Genomic DNA, 21,897 nt, shown 5'->3' with positions numbered 1-21,897 from the left:
CCTGGATGGCCCTGGGTGTGTGTTGGCCTCTGTTGGCCTCTCTGTGCACATCAGTGTCCCCTGTTGAACTGGAAACTGGGCTGGCCGCCCTGTGATGCCAGGCACGGGGCGAGTGGGTGGGGTGCAGGTGGCGTTTATTTTCATGGATTTATACACACTGGAAAAGCCTCTGCGCCCACGCCCACGTTCTCCTCCCTCCCCCCGGCGCTGGGTCCCCTCATATGAAAGGGAAGTAACCGAGGAGCACACGGAGATATAGGGTGTGGGGCTGGGGGGCCGGCGCTGGGGCCAAAAGTCTGGGTCCCCAGCCTCCCACACGCAGCCCCTCGGGTCCCTCGGGTGTGTCAATAGATAACCCAGTTCCAGGCGTGGTGTGGGCCTCACTCCTCGCTGTCCAGCTTCAGGCTGATGCTCCGTGCTTTGCCCCGTGCCAGGGTGGTGGGTGGTGTTCCCGGGCCCTCACGCTCCGCCTGGCTGGGGCCCCTTGAGCGAAGCAGCTGGCTCTGTTTGCGCAGGAAGTCCACGGGGGCAGCCACACCATAGCTGCTCTTGCCCAAGGCAGCTCTCGGGGGTCCCGAGGAGGCATGCGAGTGCGAGCCTGCTTCCAGCTGGCCCAGGTGGGCCACATAGCCGTCTGACAGGAACTGTGGGCAGAGGTAGGCAGCGATGAGGGGGTGCTGGCCAAGGGCCCACATGCTGCCCTCCACGGTCCTCCAGAGGCACCTGAGGCAGGCTGGGGGACTGGTGGCAGGCTTGGCACAGCCTGAGCTGAAGCCTTCTCAATAGATAGGACCCCAGGCTGGGAGCCACGGCACCTTGGCTGTGCTCCTAGCTCTGCCCTTCTCTGGGCCTCAGTCTCCTCATCTGGAAAATGGGGTCTTAGAGGAAAAATAACAGCAGCCAATGTTTAGCCAGCACTTGCTTTGTGCCCAGCCCTGTGCCTGTTGATGTGCAGTAAATGATGTGATCTTCGTAAGCTGACATGGGCAGTGCCATGATCATTTCCATTTACAGACGGGAAGCTGAGGCTCAGAAAGGTCACAGTGGAAAGCCATGGCTGAGTGGAACCAGGGCCTAGGGTCTTGAGCACATTCCAGTGTGCACTGTCCCCTCTGGCTTGCCTGGCAGCTGGCAGCTCAAGCTGCTCATGGCCCTTGTCCTCGGAGGATCCCAGGTTCCCTGGAGGCCGGTTAGGCCTTCTCACATCTTCCCCAGAGTCCGTGGTCCCTAAGGCCTGGGACTGAGGCCCCTGCTCCCTGGTGGGGTCCTGTTCCTGGCCTTCACCTGGCCCTCACCTGGCACTGCGCCTGTAGCTTCCGCACGGCACGGCCCACGATGTAGGTCTGGCTCGGGGACAGCCCCAGAGCCGCATATACAGCCACATCTTTGGGAGACCCATAACCGGCCACGATGTTCAGTTCTACCTGTGGCGGGAGATGCCAATCAGCTGCCCCAGGGGTGGAGCCGTGCAGCTGGGGGCGGGGTCTGTTGGGCTTCCCCAGGTTGTTCTGGGGGTGGGTCCAGGCAGACGGAGGCGAGGACAGGTCCCAGTCCCACAGGGACAGGGGCGGGACCAGCTGCATCTCCCTAGTTGCCCCTAAGTACACGGGGCCCCTCAAACTAGGGAAGCAGGACCATAGCGGCCGCTGCAGTCAGGCAGGGCCCGGGCCGATCCGGTTGGGAACAGATGGGCCTCTGCCGATCCGGGGGTGGGGGGTAAGGGGGAGCGGGGGCGGGGTCAGGACCCGGAGCCTCTCCAGCCGCCGCACCTCCTGCACCAGGCTCTGCAGAAACATTGCCTTCTGGCGTAGTGGGTCGTGGGTGAGGCCGTCGCAGAAGGAGACGACGCCGTGCGGGAAGTTGTGCTGCGACAGCCAGGCCACCACGCGGTGCTTCTGCATATCCGGCCGGCCTGTGACATACACGATCAGGTAGCCGGAGTCCTGCCAGTGCCTGTGGGGCGGGGGCAGCGGTCAGCTCCGCTGGCCAGGGGTGAGGGGCCGGTCACCCCGGTGAAATGGGTGGTGGTAGCGGTGGCAACTCCTACCTGACCACATCCACGGCGCCAGCTCGCACCTTGGGGTCGCTGCCCATGATGGAGACGCTGGCGGTGAAGGAGCCGTCGATGCTGAAGACCACAGCCTCCGTGCCGCGGGCCACCACAGTCAGGCAGCATTCGGCATAGGTGTGGTCGCCCCTGCGGCCCACGGGGCGGTGCGTGAGTGGCGCGGGGCGAGGCCTGGCGGAGCCCTCCCGCAGAGGCCCGGCCAGCCGCGCTCACCTGACCACCATGCGCACGGGGTAGACACCAATGCCCAGCGCGCGCTCTGGGGGAACTGGGAAGGTGAGGCGGCCCGAGCTATTGGTGACTTCGGTGCCAAAGTGGATCCACTTGCCCGACAGCGGCTGCGTCATGATGTAGACATCCACCTGGAGGGGAGAAGGGGCGGGAGGTCCATGGGGGCCCTGCGTGGAGGAGGGCAGAGGCGGGGCTGTCCTCGGGGATGGGTGGGTCTAGGGGCACAACCACCAGGAACCAGGAGCTGTTCCGAGGACAGGAGGTTGGGCCATGGGACCAGGCGACAGGGCCTCTGGGTCCTGACCTTCTCTCCGGTGAGCGTGACGACGTCCAGGGGCCCGTACATGAAGCGCCCGCTTAGCACCTGGGGGCGGCCCTCGCACACCACCGTGTCGCTCGCCCGGTGGTTGGAAGTGACGTTCTAGAGGGAGGAGAGGGCGTGAGTCCGCGGCCAGGAAAGGATGGGGATGCTTGGGGAGGGGATGCGGGTGAGGATCCACACGCAAACACCGGGGTGGGGGCCTAGAGGCTGCGGGGCGTTGAGGGAAAAGGGCAAGCCCGGGGAGCGCACTTCTGTGGACCCCGGCCTGAGAGCCTGTGTGTGGGCCGCGGCTCCAGGGGCAGAGCTGTGACAGGACGGGATGCAGAGGATGAGGCGAGGTGGGGACCAGCGCAGATCCAGACCCTAGACCCAAACTTGCCGCAGAGGGCGGGGAGGGGGCGGGGAGACCAGCGGTTCCCAGGGGCGGGGCTGGGGCAATGAGGTGGGGCCAGGACCCCAGGGGCGGGGCAGGACTGGGAGAGAGTTGGGTCGGCTAGGGCCCGAGGAGGCGGGGTGCTGGGGGGAGGGGCGGGGCCTCTCTGGTGAGTGGGCGAGTGGGCGAGGGGGCGAGGGGCAGGGCACCTACCCGGATCTTGACCTGCGTGCGTTTTCGCTGCCACTTCTCCCTGGGGAAGGCCGGGCTGTAGATGGAGGGCTCCTCGCATTCCGCCAGCTGTGGCCGCTCCTTCTCGATCACCTGCGCGGGACAGGGGGCGAGGCCTCTGTCTCTTAGGGGAGGGAGGGCTGCTACTCCCCCGGCCCACAGCAGCCCATCCCCGTCCCATTCTCATCTCCCATTCCATATTCCCAGGCCCACCTGGCGCAGGATGAACGCCACCACGTCGGCGGACTCCCAGTAGCTGGCGTGGAAGAGGTGGGGCAGCGTGACCGTGGGAAAGGCGGTGAGCGCCTCGGGGCAGTACAGCGAGTAGTCGATCCGCTTGGTCCCCCACCAGCGCTCCAGGACTGCGCGGCCATGGCAGCGAGTCAGGATGGCCTCCTGCCCCACACCCATCTGCCTGGGCGCTGGGTGCTCTTCCCTCCCCCCTTTCCACCCAGCCTGCTCTTTGCCAAGTCCAGGCTGGGTGCTGGGGGAGAGGGTTTCTCAGCTGGGCTTCGGAGGTGGAATACGGGCCTCCCCCACCCCCAGGATGGACTGCCTAGGCTGGCTGACTTACTCTTAACCACCTCACTGGTGGTGCTGGGGGCGGCTGGCTGGGCCGGGGGGTCAGTGGCCAACTCACTGCCCTTCCAGAAGGCACCGCTAGAAGAGGTGGGTGTTGAGGGCACCAGCATCTCCAGCTCCTCCAGAAAGAGGCCGGAGTGCGTCTGCAGAGTGTCAGCTGGGGGAAGGAGGGCAAGGTCAGCAGGGCCGGCCAGGTGGCTCTCCTGTCTTCTCACCCAGGGCTCCCTGTACCTCTGCCATCTTCCCTGTGGCCCCTCTGGTCAGGTCCTGGCTGAGGCTGCACTGTGGCATTCTCTCCTCTCAGATAGCCCAGTGGCCAGCTGCACTCCTGCCAGAATGACTGTTGCCACCGCCCCAAACGCTGCACACCTGTGCCCAACACAGGCCCGCTTGGCCCATATATACCTGGGCACGCCCCCCAATACATGCCTGCAGCACAGCCCCCACAGATGCAGCAGTGCACACATGCTGGCTGCTCGTATGGCAGCATACCAGCATCATGCTGCCAGGGGGCACCCTCTCTAGCTTGGCTAACCTCCCCCACCCGACTTCTAGGCCCAGGAGGTCAGAGGGTCCTGGGGATCCAGACCCCCCCCGGGGGGAAGGAGCTCCTGGTCCTGGGAGTGGTGGCCTGAGAGATTTCCCATCGTGTGGGAGCCTCCTCATGTCTTCTGCTACCTCCTCCCTTCCTGTATGTGCCCTCCTCCTTCTCCCCTTTATCTTGTTTGGGGGGCATACCCAGCAGCAGGGATGAGCCGTCTCCCAGGGGGAACTTCTGGTAGCGGGGCACAGTCAGTGGGGCGATGGCCTGGAATTTTGGGGCCAGCAGGGGCTCGAGGCGTGAGGCGCAGGGGTCAGCCGCATGGAAGAGGTTGTAGATCTGCTCACAGGCTGGGCGCATCTGGGCCACTGGGTACCCAGAAGATAGAGAAAGATTGTGGGGTGGGGGTTTCAGCTGGGCACTCTGGGAGGTAGGGGGTGTGGGAGCAGCACCCTGATGTCTGGTGTGACCCTGAGCCAGCACTTCCTAAACTGCACTCCCTGGGAAGTCAGTAGGGCCCTGCTTAAAGTGAGACAGGGGCTGGGCACCGTGGCTCACGCCTGGAATCCCAGTACTGCGGGAGGCAGAAGCAGATGGATCACTTGAGGTCAGGAGTTCGAGACCAGCCTGGCCAACATGGTGAAACCCCGTCTCCATTAAAAATACAAAAATTAGCTGGGTTTGGTGGCTCATTCCTGGAATCCCAGCACTGTGGGAGGCAGAGGTGGGGGGATTACCTGAGGTCAGGAGTTCGAGACCAGCCTGGCCAACATGGCAAAACACTGTCTCTACTAAAAAAAATACGAAAATTAGCTGGGCATGGTGGCGGGTGCCTGTAATCCCAGCTACTTGGGATGCTGAGGCGGGAGAATCACTTGAACCCAGGAGGTTGCAGTGAACAAGATCAGGCCACTGACACTCTAGTCTGGGTGACAGAGCGAGACTCTGTCTCAAAAAAAAGGCTGAGAAGAGGGCAGCGGCTTCGATTTGCTGCCGTGGTGTCCGCTGGACCCCTTCTAGTGCAGAACATTCCACAGGTGTGAAGCTCCTCCCAGTGGCTTTGGGAGACTCACCCTTAGCGAGTCCCTTCTTTCTGGGCCTCAGGTTCCCCTTCTGTAGCCAGGCCTTTGAATTAGTACAGTGGGGAAGTTGCTCGTGCCTTGGGTGAGAGGGAAGGCCAGAGGAGGTGGGGAAGAAAGGGGCAGACAGAGACTAGAGGTGCCCCCGCAGCCCCTAGGACTCACCCTCCAGGGCGGGCATCACAGTTTTGCGCAGAGCCAGCACCAGGCCCAGTGGGGAGCCGAAGAGGAAGAAGCCAGAGACCTTGAAGGCAAGGCGGGCAGCGCTGCTGGGGCCGTCAGGTGCCTCAGAACTGGCAGCGGGTGGGCAGGAGGCTGTGCTTGCCCGCCGGGGCTCCCCGGAGGAGGTGGTTGCGGGGGCTGCCTGAAGGCTGTGGGGGAGGAGGGGTGCTCAGTGCTGCTGCCTCTGTAGTCCATCATGTGCCCAGGGTAGGGGTGATGGGGCAGGGACGTCACCTGTTCTGAGAGCCCTCGGGCTCAGGACTGGCCATGTCACTGGGGATGCGCTGGGGAGGCAAGGCCGAGGGTTCTGGGCTGCCCCGACCCAGGCCTTCCACACCATCTGCCAGGGGGTCCCGCACTGGGTCAAACTCCGGCGAGAGCAGCTCATTGTTCTGGATGGAACAGGGGACAGGAACATCCTCAGGCCTGGGGACCATTCGAATTCTACTTACTTAGAAGCGAGAAGCGAGGCTTGGGGGTTGAGCAGAGCAGAATTCCAGAGAAGACATGAACTGGCAGGGCAGCAGGGGGCCTGCCTGCTGGCAGAGGGGTCACATTCCAGGGGGCAGAGACCTAGAGCCGGAGAGGGCCCTTCCGCTCCTGAGGAGGCCGCGTTTGGCTATACTGACCATGCTCCCACGGCGGCTGCTGCCCCGACTCCCGGTGCCCGCGTTAGCACTGTGGCAGAGTGCATCAAAGCCCAGGATGCCGCCAACGCCGTCTCCAATCAGTGCGACCTGGGTGGCAGCAGGGGTACCATCAGGAGGGGCCTTGTCCTCACCCAGGCCAGGCCACAGTGGGGGCTGCAGTGGAGGGCAGCAGATGGACTGTCCCTAACTGCTGACCTGCCCACAGAAGCCGGCACCCTCAGGTGAGCGCAGGAAGGCTGAGTAGGCCTGGTTGGTGCGGGCAATGACGGTGGCCACGGCGCCCTGGTAGCGGGAGGATGAGGTGGCCAGCAGTGGCAGGGCAGCCAGTGGAATGTGGTCTTGGGAGCGGGACAGGCTGTCCCCATCGTGGCTATAAGGGCTCAGGCTGTAGGAGGAGGAAATGTGGTGCGTGGGTGAGGGGCTTCCAGACCCACTCCTGCCATCCAAGTCCCCTGGGCCTGCTGGCAAGCCCTGGCTCTGTGGGTCCTCTGTGGGGAGCGTTAGCCCCAAGAGGCAACTGAAATGGAGCCATTCTCCAGAACAGGTCCAGCCATGCCAGTGACTGACCCAGGTGTCTGGCTTCCTGACCCCTTCCCCCTCCCTGCCCCAAGGCCTCCCTGATCCTTCCACCCATGGCTAGTACTTGGAGACAAGGGCATAGGCGGCGGCGCAGATGGGTGGACAGGGCACCAGTCGCAGCGCCACATGACCCAAGGCCTCAGGGAAGTGGATGCGGGTGACGGCCTCGAAGGCAGAGCTCAGCGTCTGCACATCCGCCTGCTTGGAGCTGGCGTCTCCAGGGCCTGAGTCCAGGATGTTGCCGCTGTGCAGGATAAGGAAGAGGGCGTGGACTGCGCATGCCTCAGCCCCCAGCTCCCCGGCTCCATCCAGGCCCTGGGGGGGAACAATGGGGTGCAGTGGGTGTCACAGCAGTGGCCAGGCCAGCGAGTAGGGGGAGCTTTGACATGGGGTGGCTGACCATACTTGCCTCTGAGTCCCTGGGTGCTTGGGCCCCATCCTCAATGCCTTTAGCTGCCTCAGCTCCAGGCTCTGTAGGGCAAGGAAGCCAGCGAGAGGGATGGAGAGGACCACTGGGATCCCCTCGTCTGGCACTTTAGGCACCCCAGTTCTGGCATCTGCCTGAGGCCCCCAGTCCCTACCTTCCTCCAAACTTCTCCCACCAACTCTCCCAGGTCAGTTTGCATTTCCAGGCCTTTGCTCCTACTGGTCTTATTGCAGTGAGGGCTGCCTCTCCACACAATGCCTGTTTGCCTGGCAAACTTCTCTAACCCTGCCCTGTCCAATGTGGTGGCCATTAGCTACAAGTGGCCATTTAAATGTAAATGAATTAAAATATAATACATAAAAACCTCAGTTCCTCAGTCACGCTAGCCCCATTTTCAGTGCCTGGGAGCCGGTGTGGCTGGTGGTTATCACCTTGGGCAGCACGGACCTAGAAGTTCTGCTGGACAGTGCTGGCCCAAGTCTTCCAAAGCCAGCATAGACATCACCTCTCACGTGAAGACTTCAGGGAGTCCAAATTAATTCCTTCATTCTTAGTGCTATGTCTGAATCATGACTACATTCTAATCATCCATCCATCCACCCATCCATCCATCCATCCATCCATCGACCTGCCCACCCACCCACCCATCCATCCATCCATCCATCCATCCACCCACCCACCCATCCATCCATCCACCCACCCAACCATCCATCCATCCATCCACCCACCCAACCAACCATCCATCCATCCATCCACCCACTCAACCATTCATCCATCCATCCATCTACCCACCCACCCACCTATCCATCCATCCACCCACCCACGCACCCATCCATCCATCCATCCACCCACTCAACCATCCATCCATCCATCCACCCACCCAACCAACCATCCATCCATCCATCCACCCACTCAACCATTCATCCATCCATCCATCTACCCACCCACCCACCCATCCATCCATCCACTCACCCACCCACCCATCCATCCATCCATCCATCCATCCATCCATCCACCCACCCAACCACCCATCCATCCATCCACCCACCCAACCAACCATCCATCCATCCATCCACCCACTCAACCATTCATCCATCCATCCATCTACCCACCCACCCACCCACCCATCCACCCACCCACCCATCCACCCATCCATCCATCCATCCATCCATCCATCCATCCATCCATCCATCCATCCACCATTCATTATTCATCTGTGTACTTAATGAGCATGTCTTCAGATTGCCTCTCATCTTAAGATGCCATTAAACTTATGACCTGCTGTACACGGGTGCTGGGGGCCGGTGTCCTAGGCGGGATCTTTACCTGGCGTTCCCTCCGCCTCCATTGGGGAGGCAAAGGCGTCGATGAAGTCATTGGAGTTCCACTTGGTCATCTCCTTGGGGAAGACCTCCTCACTGTCCGAGAAGCCTTCTGAGGGGACAGGGGGCTGTGTCATGGGGTGGGAGGAGCTGCTCGGGGACATCCCCACTCCCAAAAAGGGCCTCAGCGCTGACCGTGGGCATCAAAGAACTCTTCCTCGGAGCTGTTCTCGGAGTCTCGGGCAATGTTCTGCATGCGCCACTCAGACAAGCTCTGGGGAGACACAGCCCCTGCCGGGCCGGCTCAGCCTCAGCCTCAGCCCAGGAGCCCAGCCTGGGGAGGGCCGTTCCTCCCATCCCTGTGCCCCAGCCTCACCTCCGTGTTGGGATGAGTAGGAGGAACGGGAGGACGAGGACCACTGCTTCCCAAAGCTGGCATCGGGGGAGGCATCTGGGCCAGGGGGGGCCTCAGGCCCATCGGGGGTGCCAGTGTTGCTGGCCCCAGACCGGGCCTCGGTGCTTGGTTTCCCGGGGGGCTGGGCCTCGGACCCCTCACTGCCTGTGTTGCACTTGGCCATGCGCTGGGCCAGCATGCGAGCAGTCTCCTCTTCCAGTGCCCGGATGTCAGCCATGCTCAGCTCTGTCCACTCATCCTGCCAGCACCAGGCCTGGCGGTGGGCCCGCAGCATCACCCGACGCAGACCTGCAGGTGCCCAGGCGTCAGAACTGCCCCCTCCCCCTGCTTCCCTGCTACCTCAGCCACATGCCCAGCCTTGAGGTTGGATAATGGCTCCCCTGGGGACACCACCCACCCAGAGCCACAAAGCAGGGCAGGGCCAGTGCAGTCCAGGAATGGGAGTGGAAAGTGGGGCATCTGTCTTCCTGCCTGACTCCCCCCCACCCACTGCCTCTTCTGTCTCTCTGCACACCCTAACTCTCAGCACTCCCCACCCCATCACTCCAGAAGCAGGGACCGATGCTTGTTCTTGCTTTTGGCTGGCTTCCTGCTGACTTCTGAGGAATTAACAGTTAATTAAGGGTTTAACAGTTAATGAAATTGTTGATGGTTAATGAAGGTGTTAACAGTTAATGGAAGTGTTGGCACTCAATGAAGGTTGTAGTGAAAGATGATACCCATTCTGGGATATTTTTATCTTAAGCAGAAGAATAAAGTTAGAAACTCTTAAATATCTAGGAAATAAAGTAATGATGGTTGAATGATAATTATAAACTTCTGCAAAGAGATATATCGGAATCTTAGTAGTGGCTATATGTGGGTGATTTTAATTTTCTTATTTGTGCTTTTTGGTATTTTTCCAAACGCAAGACAAGGAGTCCTCATTATCCTCTAAGCTGAATTTCCTCACCTGTAAAATGGGAATAATCATCATCATTACCTGGTGGGGTGTTGTGGGTGTTAAGGGAGATCTTGCACAAAAAGTAATTAGCCATGGGTCTGTGTGTTGCAATCACTGTCAGTATTAGCTCTTCATATCTGACTCAACCTCTTCTTCATTTACTGAAGAGAAATTTAAAGTGCAGAGATGGCCAGTGCCTTGCTGGAGGTACCATGGGTTGGGGGTCAGTAGTGGGACAGAAGCCAGGCCGCCGGTCTCTCCAACTAGGGACCATCCCTCTGTGTGCAGATGACCTGGGCACTGAGGCAGGGCTGAGCTGTAGGCAGGGTGGGGTCAGGTTGAGGGGAGGTGTGGGACTGGGGCTCCTGAACACCAGGGCCAAAGGCTGGAACACTAGAAACTGGGAGTGGAGGGGGGGAGTCCCAGAGAGAATGACATCAGAATCACAGCCTCAGCCTGCACTCCTTAGCATGCTGCCAGTTAGAGCCGGTGACCTTCCTGAGCGTCTCTAAGTCTCATCCAACTCATAGGATGATGGAGAATCTTAGAATCTTAATGGAAGCAGCAGCATTTCTGAATGTCAGAGCCAGTATGGACCTTGTAGATCATATTACCAGCTTCCTGCTCTGTGGATACCTGGCTAGGCTGTGCGGCCGCCTCTGCCCTAGTGCTCCCCACCTCAAATGGAAATGATCGCTTGCCGCTTCTGTGTCCCCAGTGGATGGGAGCATCCCTGGACCTAAACACGGGGTCTGGGGCATGCTGGGTAAGTGGGACCTCCCGCAGCTGGGTGCTCACCTACATCGTGGATGAACTGCTCGATCTTGGCTTGCATGCCCCAGTAGCGGAACTCAACCTTGCACAGCTTATAGGCACACATAAGGGGCCCCGTCTGTGCCGCCGTCCGCGCCCAGTCATCAGACAGTGGCCCTCGGCCCGTCTTGACCGAGCGGTACAGCCGAGGGTCCTCTTCTGCTTTGTACTCGCCTGGGGCCACTGCATCCCGCACGATGTCGATGGTGTCTGAGGGAGTTCGGCAAGCATTGAGCAGCGCCAGCCCCTTTGAGCCCCCGCTCCTGGCACCCTCTTGGGACTGGGTGACAGTTCCCGTCCTTTTGCAGATAGGACATGAGGCCTGGAGAGGGCTGGGACTTCTCAGAGGCTGCCCACTGAGGCAGCCAGGAGCCTGAGAGGGGCGCCAGGGTCCCCCCATAGCTCCAGGCCTCACCCAGGATGCGCTGTCTCCTCTCGGCCCCGCTCAGGTTGAAGACGTTTGGCTGCTGCCCCCCATCAGGCAGGTAATAGGTCTCGATTTCAATGGAGAATTTCTCCACGAAAGGGCAGGTGTACCTGGGCAGAAGGCACGGGTGAGGCTCACTGCTGTACCCACCAGGGCCACTCCCCTCCTGGCCTCGGATCATGCCCACCTCACCCACTCACCGGGTTCGGGTGTAGGGGTAGGCATTCCAGGATTCCTCTTCTACCTGCAGGGCAGCCTTGGGCAGCAGTGCCCGGAACCAGCCTGGGATGTGGGAGCCCACGTGGTACACCTTGTGTGTGTACTGCCCGCTGCCCCCGGGCCCATCTGTGTAGGGCCGGTTGGCCAGGATCTCCACGCCGCTGCCCTCACCACTAGACTCCTCCCGGCTCTTTTTCTGTGGCCCAAGGGAGAGCAGAACAGGGAGCTCAGCCCCAGCTTAGCGTCTGGGATCCCCAGCTCAGCCTGGTGTTCTACACAGCTCTGGGGCCCTGGTCCCAGCCTTTTCAACTCCCTGAAACCAGATCCTGCCCCACCAAAGCTCCCTGGGATCAGAATCACAGATGCAGCCCAGCCCCGCATGGGGTCTGCAATCCAGCACTCAATTCAGTCATTCAAGTATTCATTGAGTGTCTGCTTCACTCCAGGCAGTGTTTGGGATTATATCAATTGAGATATATTGATGAATAGAACAAAGACCCCTGCCCTCGTGGAACTTACATTCTAGTGGAAGGAGACAGACAAAAGGAAAAAGCAAATTATATGGTGTGTTAGAAGGTGCTAGGTGCTATAGGAAAAGAAAGCCTAGAGTAGGGTACGGGTGATCAGGGTTGGGGGCTGCAGTTTTGATCTGATAGTCAGGGAAGGCCTTGCTAATAACATAATGTGACCATGGCTTGAACATGACTTTAAGGAGTTGAGGTAGGAGGAGGTGCTCAAGGCAGGGGGAAGCCAGTGCAGCTCCAAGGTGGGAGCATACTGGATGTGCTGGCGGGTGGCAAGGAGGCTGGGGTGGCTGGCAAGGAAGAAGGGACAAGGAGAGGAAAAGGGGCCCCCAGCTCTCAGAGGCCCTGACCCTGGCCCCCTCCCTCTCTGGGAGGCCCTGGCCTCCTCCCAATCCCGGCTCCGCCACACCCCTCAGAGCTTGAGAGCCAGCATATCCTGCCTTCTGTCGCTCTGGGGCTCAGATGGCCCTTTCAAGCCCGAGGCCGGGTCCGGGCCCTCTTGCTTTATAAGATTCTGGTCCTGCTGTGCTGGGGACAGATCTGGAGCGGACTCCCCCAGGCCCTGCACCAACCCGGCCACTGCTGAGGGCCTGTCCTGGCCCACTCTTCTCACTGCCCTACCCCAGAGCCCCCTCGTCCTCTGATCCTTGCTGCCCTGTCCCTGCCCCAGGTTTGGCACCTGGTCCTCACCCCATCTCCCTGACCTCCAGGGATGGCCAGGACCCTGCACTTCTCCAGACCCCCTCCCGCCCTCCTCTGCCGCGGAGGCCCCCCTCCTCATTCTTGCCGCCTCCTGGGCGCTTTTTCCTTCCCCGATGGGATTACAGATCCTGAGGAGGATTACAGGAGATCAGAGGAGGGCTGGGCACTTAGCGGGTGGGAAGCACCACTCGGCCCTCCTGCCCCTCTTCCCACAGCCCTTCCCCATCCCCACATCTGAAGGGGGGCCTCTCTTGCCTCCTCCGGGCTCCCAGCCGGTCCCAGCCCCGGGGCAGGGCTGGCGGGGTCGGCGGGGCTCCACCCCTTGCCCGGGTGCCCTCTCCCCGCCGCCCTCACCTGGATCATGTAGAGCTGGGCCACCTGGTACTCGTCCAGGCTCATGGGCAGCAGAATGTGGTATTCCTTGATGAGCATCCTGAAGGCGCTCGGCGGGCCGCGCGCGGCCTCCGCTCCTCCTGGCGCAGGGCACGGCGCGACAGTCAGTGCGGGGAGGCTGCGCGCGGCCCCGAGCCCTGCGCGCCGGCCGAGGGGCTCAGGCCACGGGACCCCATGTCCGGGCCCGCCGCGGGGGAGGCAGAGGCGAGCCCAGCGCCGCCGCCCGCGCCGCCCGGGCCGGGAGCCGCAGCGAGGCTGAGAGCTGACCTCTTTTCCGCGCAGCCCCCGCCCCCCGCCCGCCTGTCGCCATGGCAACCGCGCGCTGACGCGGGCCCCCCGGAGCGCCAGGCTCCGGCCGGCGGGCGGGAGGGCCACCTCGCCTCTCCCGCTGCGACCGCGTCCTAACCCCGGGAAACGGCATCCCTCGGGGGCGCGCCACCGAAGCCCCGGGGCCCCTCCTTCCGGGCCCGCCTTCCGCGACCGGCCCCTTGGGGACCCGCCCCCTGCATCGCCTTCCCGGAGTCGGCGGGGTCCCAAGTCCCCCACTCTCGGACGTCCACCTAGAGCTTTGTTCCCCGAGTGTCTCTGCGCGGAGTGGCCCCGTGCGCCCAGCATCTCTGCCACGGTTCCCCACACCCTGCACCCGAACCTACCTTCCGGGACCAGTAATCCCCTCCGCCCTCCAAATCTGCCTTCTTCACCACAGAGGGCAGCGGGGTCCTCGACCCCCCCCTCCCAGCATCCTTCCTGGACCCCCGGCCCTCGCCGGCTCTCCACGCGCCTAGGCAGCCACCCCGTCCTCTTCCCGGGGGGTGAGCCCTCCTCAGGCTGAGGCCAGAGTGGCTCCACTTGGTATCCCACGGGCCCTGGCCCTGGAGACCCACTCCGCCCACCTGCGCCCCAGACTGGCACCGAGGTTCCGCTGCAGGCACCCCTCCATCCCCCACTCGCACCCCGCGAGCAAGCGAGAGGCCCTGTTGTCCCCACTTCCCTCTGCTCGCCAGCGTCCCGGTCCCCTGCCGCGCTCTTGGCCCGCCTGCTGACGTCCCGGCTCACCTCTAGCTTGAGGCTGGCGCCCCTCACCCAGCCCGGGCAGGGCCGGCAGGCCCGTGGGTCGGAGCCCGGAGCGCCCCCAGCCCCGGCCTCGGGTTCCAGCGGTGGCCGGACCCTCCCGAGGAGCAGTGCCGGCCCATGGCCCCGACCTTCCTCTCGATCCGCCCGCCGGCGCCCCTGCCGTCCCTCCCCGCCGCCCGCCGCGTCACTGCGGCCGCCCCGCCCCCTTCCTGGGCCCGGCTGGCCCTCCCCACCCCGGCGGGGTCCGGGCAGCCCCGCCTGCAGCGGAGGAGGCAGGGAGGCAGGCCCCTGCCTTCCTTCCCCGGGGCAGTGGGAAAAAGGCCATTGCCTAATTCTGGCTCTTCCTAGTCCCTCTGTGCTGACTAGGGTCCCCAAAAACTCTTAGTTCCTATCTCCACCCTAGCCCAGCCCTCCTCTGTGCAGTCACAGGGTGGTTTGATATGGGGGGTGCCAGGCCCACTCTCCTCTTCTAACCCACTGCAGTCCTTAGATTTGGGACCCAGGGTAGAGGAAATGCCTCCCCACCAGTCTAGCCAGAAGCTGGTGGCTCTGACGTGCCTCCACCTAGGGCTGGGCTCGGCTCCAAGGCCCCAGGCCTCTAAGGTCACCAAGCTACACGCCCGGGCAGAAGCGGGCTGTCACTCTGAGTGGCTGGGCTAGCCCCTGCATGGTGCCACAAAGCCTCCCCCACCTCTGCCTTCCGGGTCCACAAGTCTGGTCACCCAGTCACCCGGAGTCTGGGCAAAGGCCTCAGGAGGCACCCCAAGGCTGGGTTCATGGGATTCCACCCAGTCTGCTACAAGGTGCTGGGGCAGGGACGGCAGCACCCTGCCAGCCCCTCCCCTTGACACTGAGGCCAAGTGCTGGAAGCAGCAGTGCCCGTTCTCTCTGAGAAGTCAGAGACCTTCAGGGCTGATTCAGAGGCTGGGGTGTTGTCAGGGCATTAGGGCGTGTGAGGGAGTGGCTTACGTGAACTGGCATTTCCATGCCGCCAGGCATCACCGCCAATCCAGAGAAAGCGCCCTCCAGGCCCAGGCTGCCCACAGCGCCAAGGGCTGTGGAAGCAGCCAGGCCCTGTGCTGCCCCCTGGTGGCGCCACAGGAAGGCCCAGGGCTCTCAGCGCCACGGCTGGGGCGGAGAAGGCCCGGGTCCCACCAGAGGCTGATGGCCCACAGAGGCAAGTCAAACCTCATTTAGTCACAACCTCCCCATCCATAGTCTCCTCTTCCCCTCTCTCTGCCTGGCCCACCCAGGCTTAGCTGAAGAACCAGACCCAGAAAGGCTCAGAGCTGAGAGCACAACTCCAAATCATCTTTTATTAATATAAAAAGGGCATATTTAGCAAAAGACACACAAATAAAAGAGTCACTATGGCTCAGGACGCAAGGCAGGGAGGCGCCAGGCCTGAGCCCCTGCTGGGGGAGAAGGAGGCTCGGGACAAAGTGGGACAAGTGCTGGGAAGAGCTGAGCGGTAGGGGCCACAGAAAGTTCCGGTGGGCAACACTGTCGGCAGGTCATGGGTGGGACTCATGGGGACCTCGCTGCTAACTCTTGTTGTGGGGGGGTGTCCTTAGTGCTGCCACCTGGAGGGCCGCTCCTTGGTTCCTGGAGGGGACCCACCAAGGGACACAGGACAGGAAGCCCAGGATGGTTAGTGCAACTCGGGATGAAGGCCAGGGAGAAGCGGGTGCTCTGCAGTGGCCGGAAAGGTCCAGACGCTGAGGCCGAGGCGCTTCCTGTTACGTGCGGGCGTTCCGCTCTGTCTCTGCCAGGCACTCTCTGACTAGGGCCCGGGCATGGATGATACCTGGGGGTGGGGTGGGGTCTCAGCAACCCTCCACAGCCCCACCCGCTGCCCTCCAGAGGAGGACCCCTGCCTCCCCACTCCCTTTCCCCTTTCGGCAAGAGAAATTCAAATCTAATGACGGCTAGATGAGATTAGAGGTTTGGTTAATCCTCAAGATTGCCCTGTTGAAATACAAATTCCCAGGTTCTTCCCTGGAAATGGACTCAATTTCAATTCGATTCAAAACACCTCTCTGGGTGTAATACTGGAACTCCTCTAGGCTTGGCTCAGGTGGCCTCCAAATGTCCTTCCTTCCCTAATGAAGGATAGTCCAGTGTCGGTTTCCTGAGCAGGGCGGCCTGGCCTCACTTACCTCTCTTCAGGCGCTCCATGGCGCTCTTGCTGCCAGCATAGGTGGGCCGGATCTCTTTGCCCATCTCCTCTATGACTGACAGCAGGTCCGTGTAGGTGCTCTGGGAGCCCTGGGCGCCGGGTGGCTTCATCGCCTATGTCAAAAGAGAACAGGGCAGTGAGCTCAGGCACCTGGCGGTGAGGGGGACTCCAGTCCGCATCCATAAGCAAGGCTTTGGCCCCACTCACCTGCACGTAGCCCATGGAAGGCGGTCCAAAGTCGTTAAACAGCGGTCTAAAAGGTGCGCCGGCTCCTGGCACTGAGCCCGACGGCGACGGGACGCTTCCTGCAGCAACAGGCGCGAGTAAGAGGTCAGCGCGGGGCAGGGACGCCGCCTCCCAGCTTTTCCAAGCCCAGGACCGGGTTCGCCCGATTCCCTCCAAAGGATGCTTCATTCCATGCTGATCAACTTCAGGGACAAATCCCTCCCACTGCGCTCCACCTACAAGCCCTTACGTGACCACGCCCACTTCACAGGCCAGCAAACTGAGGCTTAGCGAGGGTAGGCGGCAGGCCCAGTATTGCAGAACTCAGGCCGTCTTCTCTTCGAGACCTCGACCGCCCGGCAGGCGAGCAGGGGTGGAGCTGGATCCTCACCTGTAGGGACCGGGGTGCCCGGCCCAGGGGTGCTGGAGCCAGGGGTGCTGCTGGGAGCAGGGGCGATGGGTTTGTAGGACATCCCCAACTCCTGGGCGCGGCGGACGCCAGCCGGCCGCTCCTCGGGGGTTGGCTGCCGGGCCGCTCAGCCGCGCTCTGATTGGCAAGCGGGCTGCACGCCCCTGGTAAATAGAGGTCTGGCCGGAAGGGCGAGCGGGCACGAATGCTCCCTCACTCCCGATTGGTGCGCGAAGATGTCACTCGAGCCTCCTTATTGGCCGAGACCTGCCCCAGCAGGTCGCAACCGCCGCCGATTGGCCTCCGCCTTCCGGACCTCGCACCTGTCTGCTCCGGATTGGGCGGTGGCCACCGCCCTCCGCAATTGGCGAGTTCGCGGCCCGGGCCGGCGCGCTCTCAATCCGATTAGTCCCCAGGCCCTAGAGGCGGGGCCTCGGGAACCGGGACCCGGGGCTGGGCTGCCGGTTCGCGCCGAGGGGTCTTCCCGGGCGCGGGCGCTACCCTCGCGCCTCACTCGCGCTGCTTCAGACGTCTGCTCCGCTCTGCCCAGTTTCGGCACAGCAGGGGTTGCTGTCGCCGTTGCCGTCGCCGCTGTCACCGCTGCCTTGCGCGCTTCTCCGTTCTGGGGGCCGAAGGACGCAGGGCTTTGACGTCCAGAGTCCTGCGCCCCACCCCGTGCGCTTTTACGTCACCTTTCACCGGTTGAACACCCTCTCCCCGATATGCGCATGCGCCCGCCGGAGGCCTGCATTTGTTCCCATGGCAACAGGCCCCTCATGGATGCCGCCACGTACGATTCTTCCTGTGGCTTGGCTCGTCCTCAGGTCTAAGGGCGACCTCAAAGACCCCTTTACCCGCACCCCTAGGGCCCCGCGCTGCTGCCTCAGTTAGTGACAATGGCCGTAGGGCAAACCTTCGGGATTACTTGCGTGCCGGGCCCCGGACCAAATTGGTCAAGAGCACCGACTGGAGCCAACCGCCTGGGTTCAAATCTCGGCACCACCCCCACTAGCGATTTCCCCCAGGCAAGTTTCTCACCTCAGTATGCCTCAGTTTCCCCATCCGTAAAATGGGGAAAATGACGATCTCATTGGGTTGTGTGGATTGAATGAATAGTCATAAAGTGCTTGTTGTTTCATTCTCCGCCTTCCTGTCCCACAGGGCCCCCATACCTTTCCACTCCACCACTCAGACCCCTCCCCTCAAGTCTCACTCCGCACAGAGTTAGACCTCAGACCCTCCTCCACTCCCTAACCCTTTCTCCCAGGCTCCTTCTCCAAACTCAAACTTCTCTGGCCTTGTGTATCTTCATGCTCCCAGCTTTGTAGATCTTCATCTCTAGGACAGTCATTCATTCATTCATTCATTCATCCAACAAGCATGTTCTGGCCGAGCGCGGTGGCTCACGCCTGTAATCCCAGCACTTTGGGAGGCCGAGGCGGGCGGATCGCGAGGTCAGGAGTTCGAGACTAGCCTGGCCAACATGGTGAAACCCCCGTCTCTACTAAAAATACAAAAATTAGCTGGGTGTGGTGGCGGGCGCCTGTAATCCCAGCTACTTGGGAGGCTGAGGCAGGAGAATCGTTTGAACAGAGGTTGCAGTGAGCCGAGATCGTGCCATTGCACTCCAGCCTGAGCGACAGGGCAAGACTCCGTCTCAAAAAAACCCCCCAAAAAACCACACAAAAACCATGTTCTGACTCCCTCCTCCGTCCCATGCCTTGTGCTGAACGCTGAGGTTACAGAAATGAACAGGCCATCATGGCCTCTGTACTCAAGGAGGCCTTATACTCTGAGACAGGGAAGCAACGTCTTCTTTGCATTGCAGTAAGTCAATGGCCACAAGGGAGAACGGGACAGGGTGCATTGGAACTTAGAGGAAGGGCCTGCCGGGTGGCATCACAGAAATCTCTACAGAGCAGGTGGCATTTGAGTAGGTGGGGGTGGAAGCAGAGACCAAGGGGACACTCCAGGTAGAGGGACTGGCGTGTGCAAAATCTTGGGAAATGGGAGAGCACAATATGTGTTTGAGAACCAGCCTTTTTTTTTTTTTTTCCTTTTTTTTTTTCTGCTGGAGAGTTCACTGGGAAGTGGAGGCGGAGCCGTGGAAATAACCACAGGGGCAGGAAGGGGACCTTAGGTGACTGGATGTAAGGAAGCTGAGTTGACCACGGAGTCCAGTGCTTCCCTAACTCCAGCCATTAGGAAAACTCCATCAGTTTTGCCATCTACTTAACATTTCCTTGTAATTAATTCACTTTTAAAAAATCTTAAATAGAAAGGGAAAGGAATAATGTCCATTTAATCATGTGCTCACTATTTATAGTTTTCTAATACATATTCAGACTCAACTACTGTTAGAAACAAAAGGTGTTGATCAGGTCACCCAAGGTCTTCTGCTCCTACCGGTGGCACTGAGGGTGCGCTTCAGAGAAATCTAACTGTGGATAGTAGGTGAAGAGGAGCCACTGAGGGTTACACCTCCTTTGGAAACCACCAAGCCCCAACTCCTTCTGTTACAGGAAAGGGGTCTGGATCCATATCCCACCAGAGGGTTCTTGGATCTTGCACAAGAAATAATTTAGGGTGAGTCCACAGAGTAAAGTGAAAGCAAGTTTATTAAGAAAGTAAAGGAATAAAAGAATGGCTACGGACAGAGCAGCCCCAAGGGCTACTGGTTGCCCGTTTTTCTGGTTATTTCTTGATGATATGCTAAACAAGGGGTGGATTCTTCATGCCTCCCCTTTTTAGACCATATAGGGTAACTGCCTGACATTGCCATGGCATCAGTTTACAGATGGGAGTGTAGCAGTGAGGACGACCAGAGGTCACTCTCATCACCATCTTGGTTTTGGTGGATTTTAGCTGACCTCTTTACTGCAACCTGTTTTATCAGCATGGTATTTATGACCTGGGTCTTGTGCTGACCTCCGATCTCATCCTGTGACTTGGAATGCCTTAACCATCTGGGAATGCAGCCCGGTCGGTCTCAGCCTCATTTTACTCAGCTCCTATTCAGGATGGAGTTGCTGTGGTTCAAACGCCTCTGACACTTCCACACCTTAGACCTTCCTACTTTCTCCACTGCCCACTCTATTAGTTACTGCAGCCTTGACCTCCTGGGCTCTAACAATCCTCTTGCCTCAGCCTCTCAAAGTGCTGGGATTACAGGCAATAGCCACTGGCCTCATTCCACAAACAAAACAAAATACCATAGACTGGGTGGCTTAACTAAAATTTATTTTCTCATGGTTCTGGAGGCTGCAAGTTTGAGATCAGGATGCTAGCACATTTGGTTTCTGGTGAGGGCTCCCTTCCTGGCTTGTAAATAGCCACCTTCTGGCTACGTCTTCATATGTGCTCCTTGGTGCAGAGAGAAAGAACAAGCTTTCTGGTGTCTCTTCTTATAAGTACGTTAATACGGAAGCTGGGCAGAGAGGTGCAAGGCTGTAATCTCAGCTACTTCGGAGCTCACATGGAAGACTTGATTGAGCCCAGAAGTTTGAGTCCAGCCTGGGCAACACAGTGAGACCCCACATCTAAAAAACAAAAGAAGGGCCAGGCTTGGTGGCTCACTCCTGTAATCCCAGCACACTGGGAAGCTGAGGTGGGAGCATTGCTTCAGCCCAGCAGTTCAAGACCAGCCTGGGCAACATAGTGAGATCCTGTCTCTACAAAAAATACAAAAATTAGCCTGGCATGGTGGCATGTGCCTGTAGTCCCAGCTACTTGGAAGGCTGGGGTGGGAGGATCGCTTGAGCCCAGGAGGTTGAGGCTGCAGTGAGCTGTGATCATGCAACTGCACTACAGCCTGGGCAGCAGAGCAAGACCCTGTCTTAAAAAAATAAAAAAGTAAAAAAACAAAAAAGGACACTAATCCTATCAAATCAGAGCCCTACCCGTATGGCCTCATTTAACCTTAATTACTTCCTTAGCGGTCCGTCTTCAAACACAGCCACACTGGGAGTTAGGCTTCAGCATACGAATTTTGGAGAGACACAAACATTTAGTCCATAACACCTATGTTTGGGGAAGGGGTTTGCTTGGGAGGTGCCTGAGGGATTGAACCTTGAATTTATTCATTTATATTTTTTTAATTTATTTTTGAGACACGGTCTTACCCTGTCACCCAGGCTTGAGTGCAGTGGTGCAAACATGGCTCACTGCAGTCTTGACCTCCTGGGCTCAAGCAATCCTCCTGCCTCAGCCTCTCAAAGTGCTGGGATTACAGGCAGGAGCCACTGGCTTGGCCCTACAGCAGGTTCAGATGTCCCTCCTCCTTGGAGCAGTGGGCTATGGCAGGGAGGGCACAGAGTTCCCTGAGGGAGGTGGGTGGTGACAACTGTGGCCTATCTTAGAGAGAGGACTCTGTCTACCTCGGGGGAAGATAGCACAGCTTCCTTGGTACAATGCTTCAGGGGCTCCCCTCTGGTCTCAGCTCTAAGACCCACAGCTCATCCCCTGGATTTTGGAGCCTTTAACAATTGCTAAATTCAGCCCATAGATGGGCTCTCGTTGGCTTGCCCAGTGAATTAAAACTTCATCTTAGTGACCAGCATTGTATTTCTGTACAATCCTTCCAACTTTGCGCAGTGGGTCACGCCTGTAATCCCAGCACTTCGGGAGGCCGAAGCGGGTGGATCACGAGGTCAGGAGATCGAGACCATCCTGGCTAACACGGTGAAACCCTGTCTCTACCAAAAATAAAAAAATTAGCCAGGTGTGGTGACACGTGCCCCTAGTCCCAGCTACTTGGGAGGCTGAGGCAGGAGAATCTCTTGAACCTGGGAGGCAGAGCTTGCAGTGAGCCGAGATTGTGCCATTGCACTCCAGCCTGGGTGACACAGTGAGACTCTGTCTTAAAAAGAAAAAAAATGAATGGATGAACAAGATGATACTGCTACATTCTTGTTAGAATGGCTAAAATCCAAAACCTGACAATGTCAG

The 21,897-nt window shown here is 59.9% G+C and overlaps 2 protein-coding genes across 5 annotated transcripts; both read right to left on the bottom strand.

The window, feature by feature from the left end:
• Positions 1 to 117: 117 nt before the first annotated feature.
• Positions 118 to 14,297, bottom strand: PITPNM1 (phosphatidylinositol transfer protein membrane associated 1). Of its 3 annotated transcripts, none has more exons than XM_054438823.2 (24): positions 14,120 to 14,297; positions 13,025 to 13,143; positions 11,426 to 11,640; positions 11,214 to 11,335; positions 10,784 to 11,008; positions 9,004 to 9,330; positions 8,823 to 8,918; positions 8,632 to 8,739; positions 7,288 to 7,349; positions 6,943 to 7,193; positions 6,495 to 6,684; positions 6,279 to 6,386; positions 5,884 to 6,041; positions 5,593 to 5,798; positions 4,546 to 4,716; positions 3,800 to 3,964; positions 3,439 to 3,587; positions 3,208 to 3,318; positions 2,604 to 2,720; positions 2,282 to 2,430; positions 2,048 to 2,197; positions 1,770 to 1,953; positions 1,296 to 1,424; positions 118 to 644 (listed from the first exon to the last, which is right to left on the bottom strand). In XM_054438823.2, the coding sequence occupies exons 2-24, from the start codon at positions 13,100 to 13,102 to the stop codon at positions 381 to 383; spliced, it is 3,735 nt and encodes a 1,244-aa protein (XP_054294798.2). In that variant the 5' UTR covers positions 13,103 to 13,143; positions 14,120 to 14,297; the 3' UTR covers positions 118 to 380. The 3 variants fall into 3 exon arrangements, with proteins under 3 accessions (XP_054294798.2, XP_054294800.2, XP_054294799.2); XM_054438825.2 differs by having other exon boundaries at positions 1,770 to 1,912; XM_054438824.2 differs by having other exon boundaries at positions 8,632 to 8,736.
• Positions 14,298 to 15,427: 1,130 nt separating this feature from the next.
• Positions 15,428 to 17,662, bottom strand: CDK2AP2 (cyclin dependent kinase 2 associated protein 2). 2 transcript variants are annotated; one of them, XM_054438820.2, is made up of 4 exons: positions 16,933 to 17,662; positions 16,524 to 16,621; positions 16,297 to 16,429; positions 15,428 to 15,944 (listed from the first exon to the last, which is right to left on the bottom strand). In XM_054438820.2, the coding sequence occupies exons 1-4, from the start codon at positions 17,012 to 17,014 to the stop codon at positions 15,877 to 15,879; spliced, it is 381 nt and encodes a 126-aa protein (XP_054294795.1). In that variant the 5' UTR covers positions 17,015 to 17,662; the 3' UTR covers positions 15,428 to 15,876. The 2 variants fall into 2 exon arrangements, with proteins under 2 accessions (XP_054294795.1, XP_054294797.1); XM_054438822.2 differs by lacking the exon at positions 16,933 to 17,662 and adding an exon at positions 16,792 to 16,922.
• Between the last annotated feature and the right edge of the window lie 4,235 nt (positions 17,663 to 21,897).

Source organism: Pongo pygmaeus, chromosome 9, assembly GCF_028885625.2.
Source record: "Pongo pygmaeus isolate AG05252 chromosome 9, NHGRI_mPonPyg2-v2.0_pri, whole genome shotgun sequence".
In the NCBI taxonomy this organism is placed as follows: domain Eukaryota; kingdom Metazoa; phylum Chordata; class Mammalia; order Primates; family Hominidae; genus Pongo; species Pongo pygmaeus.
Note: the sequence above shows the minus strand (reverse complement) of the source record. Positions and strands in the feature narration are given on the sequence as shown.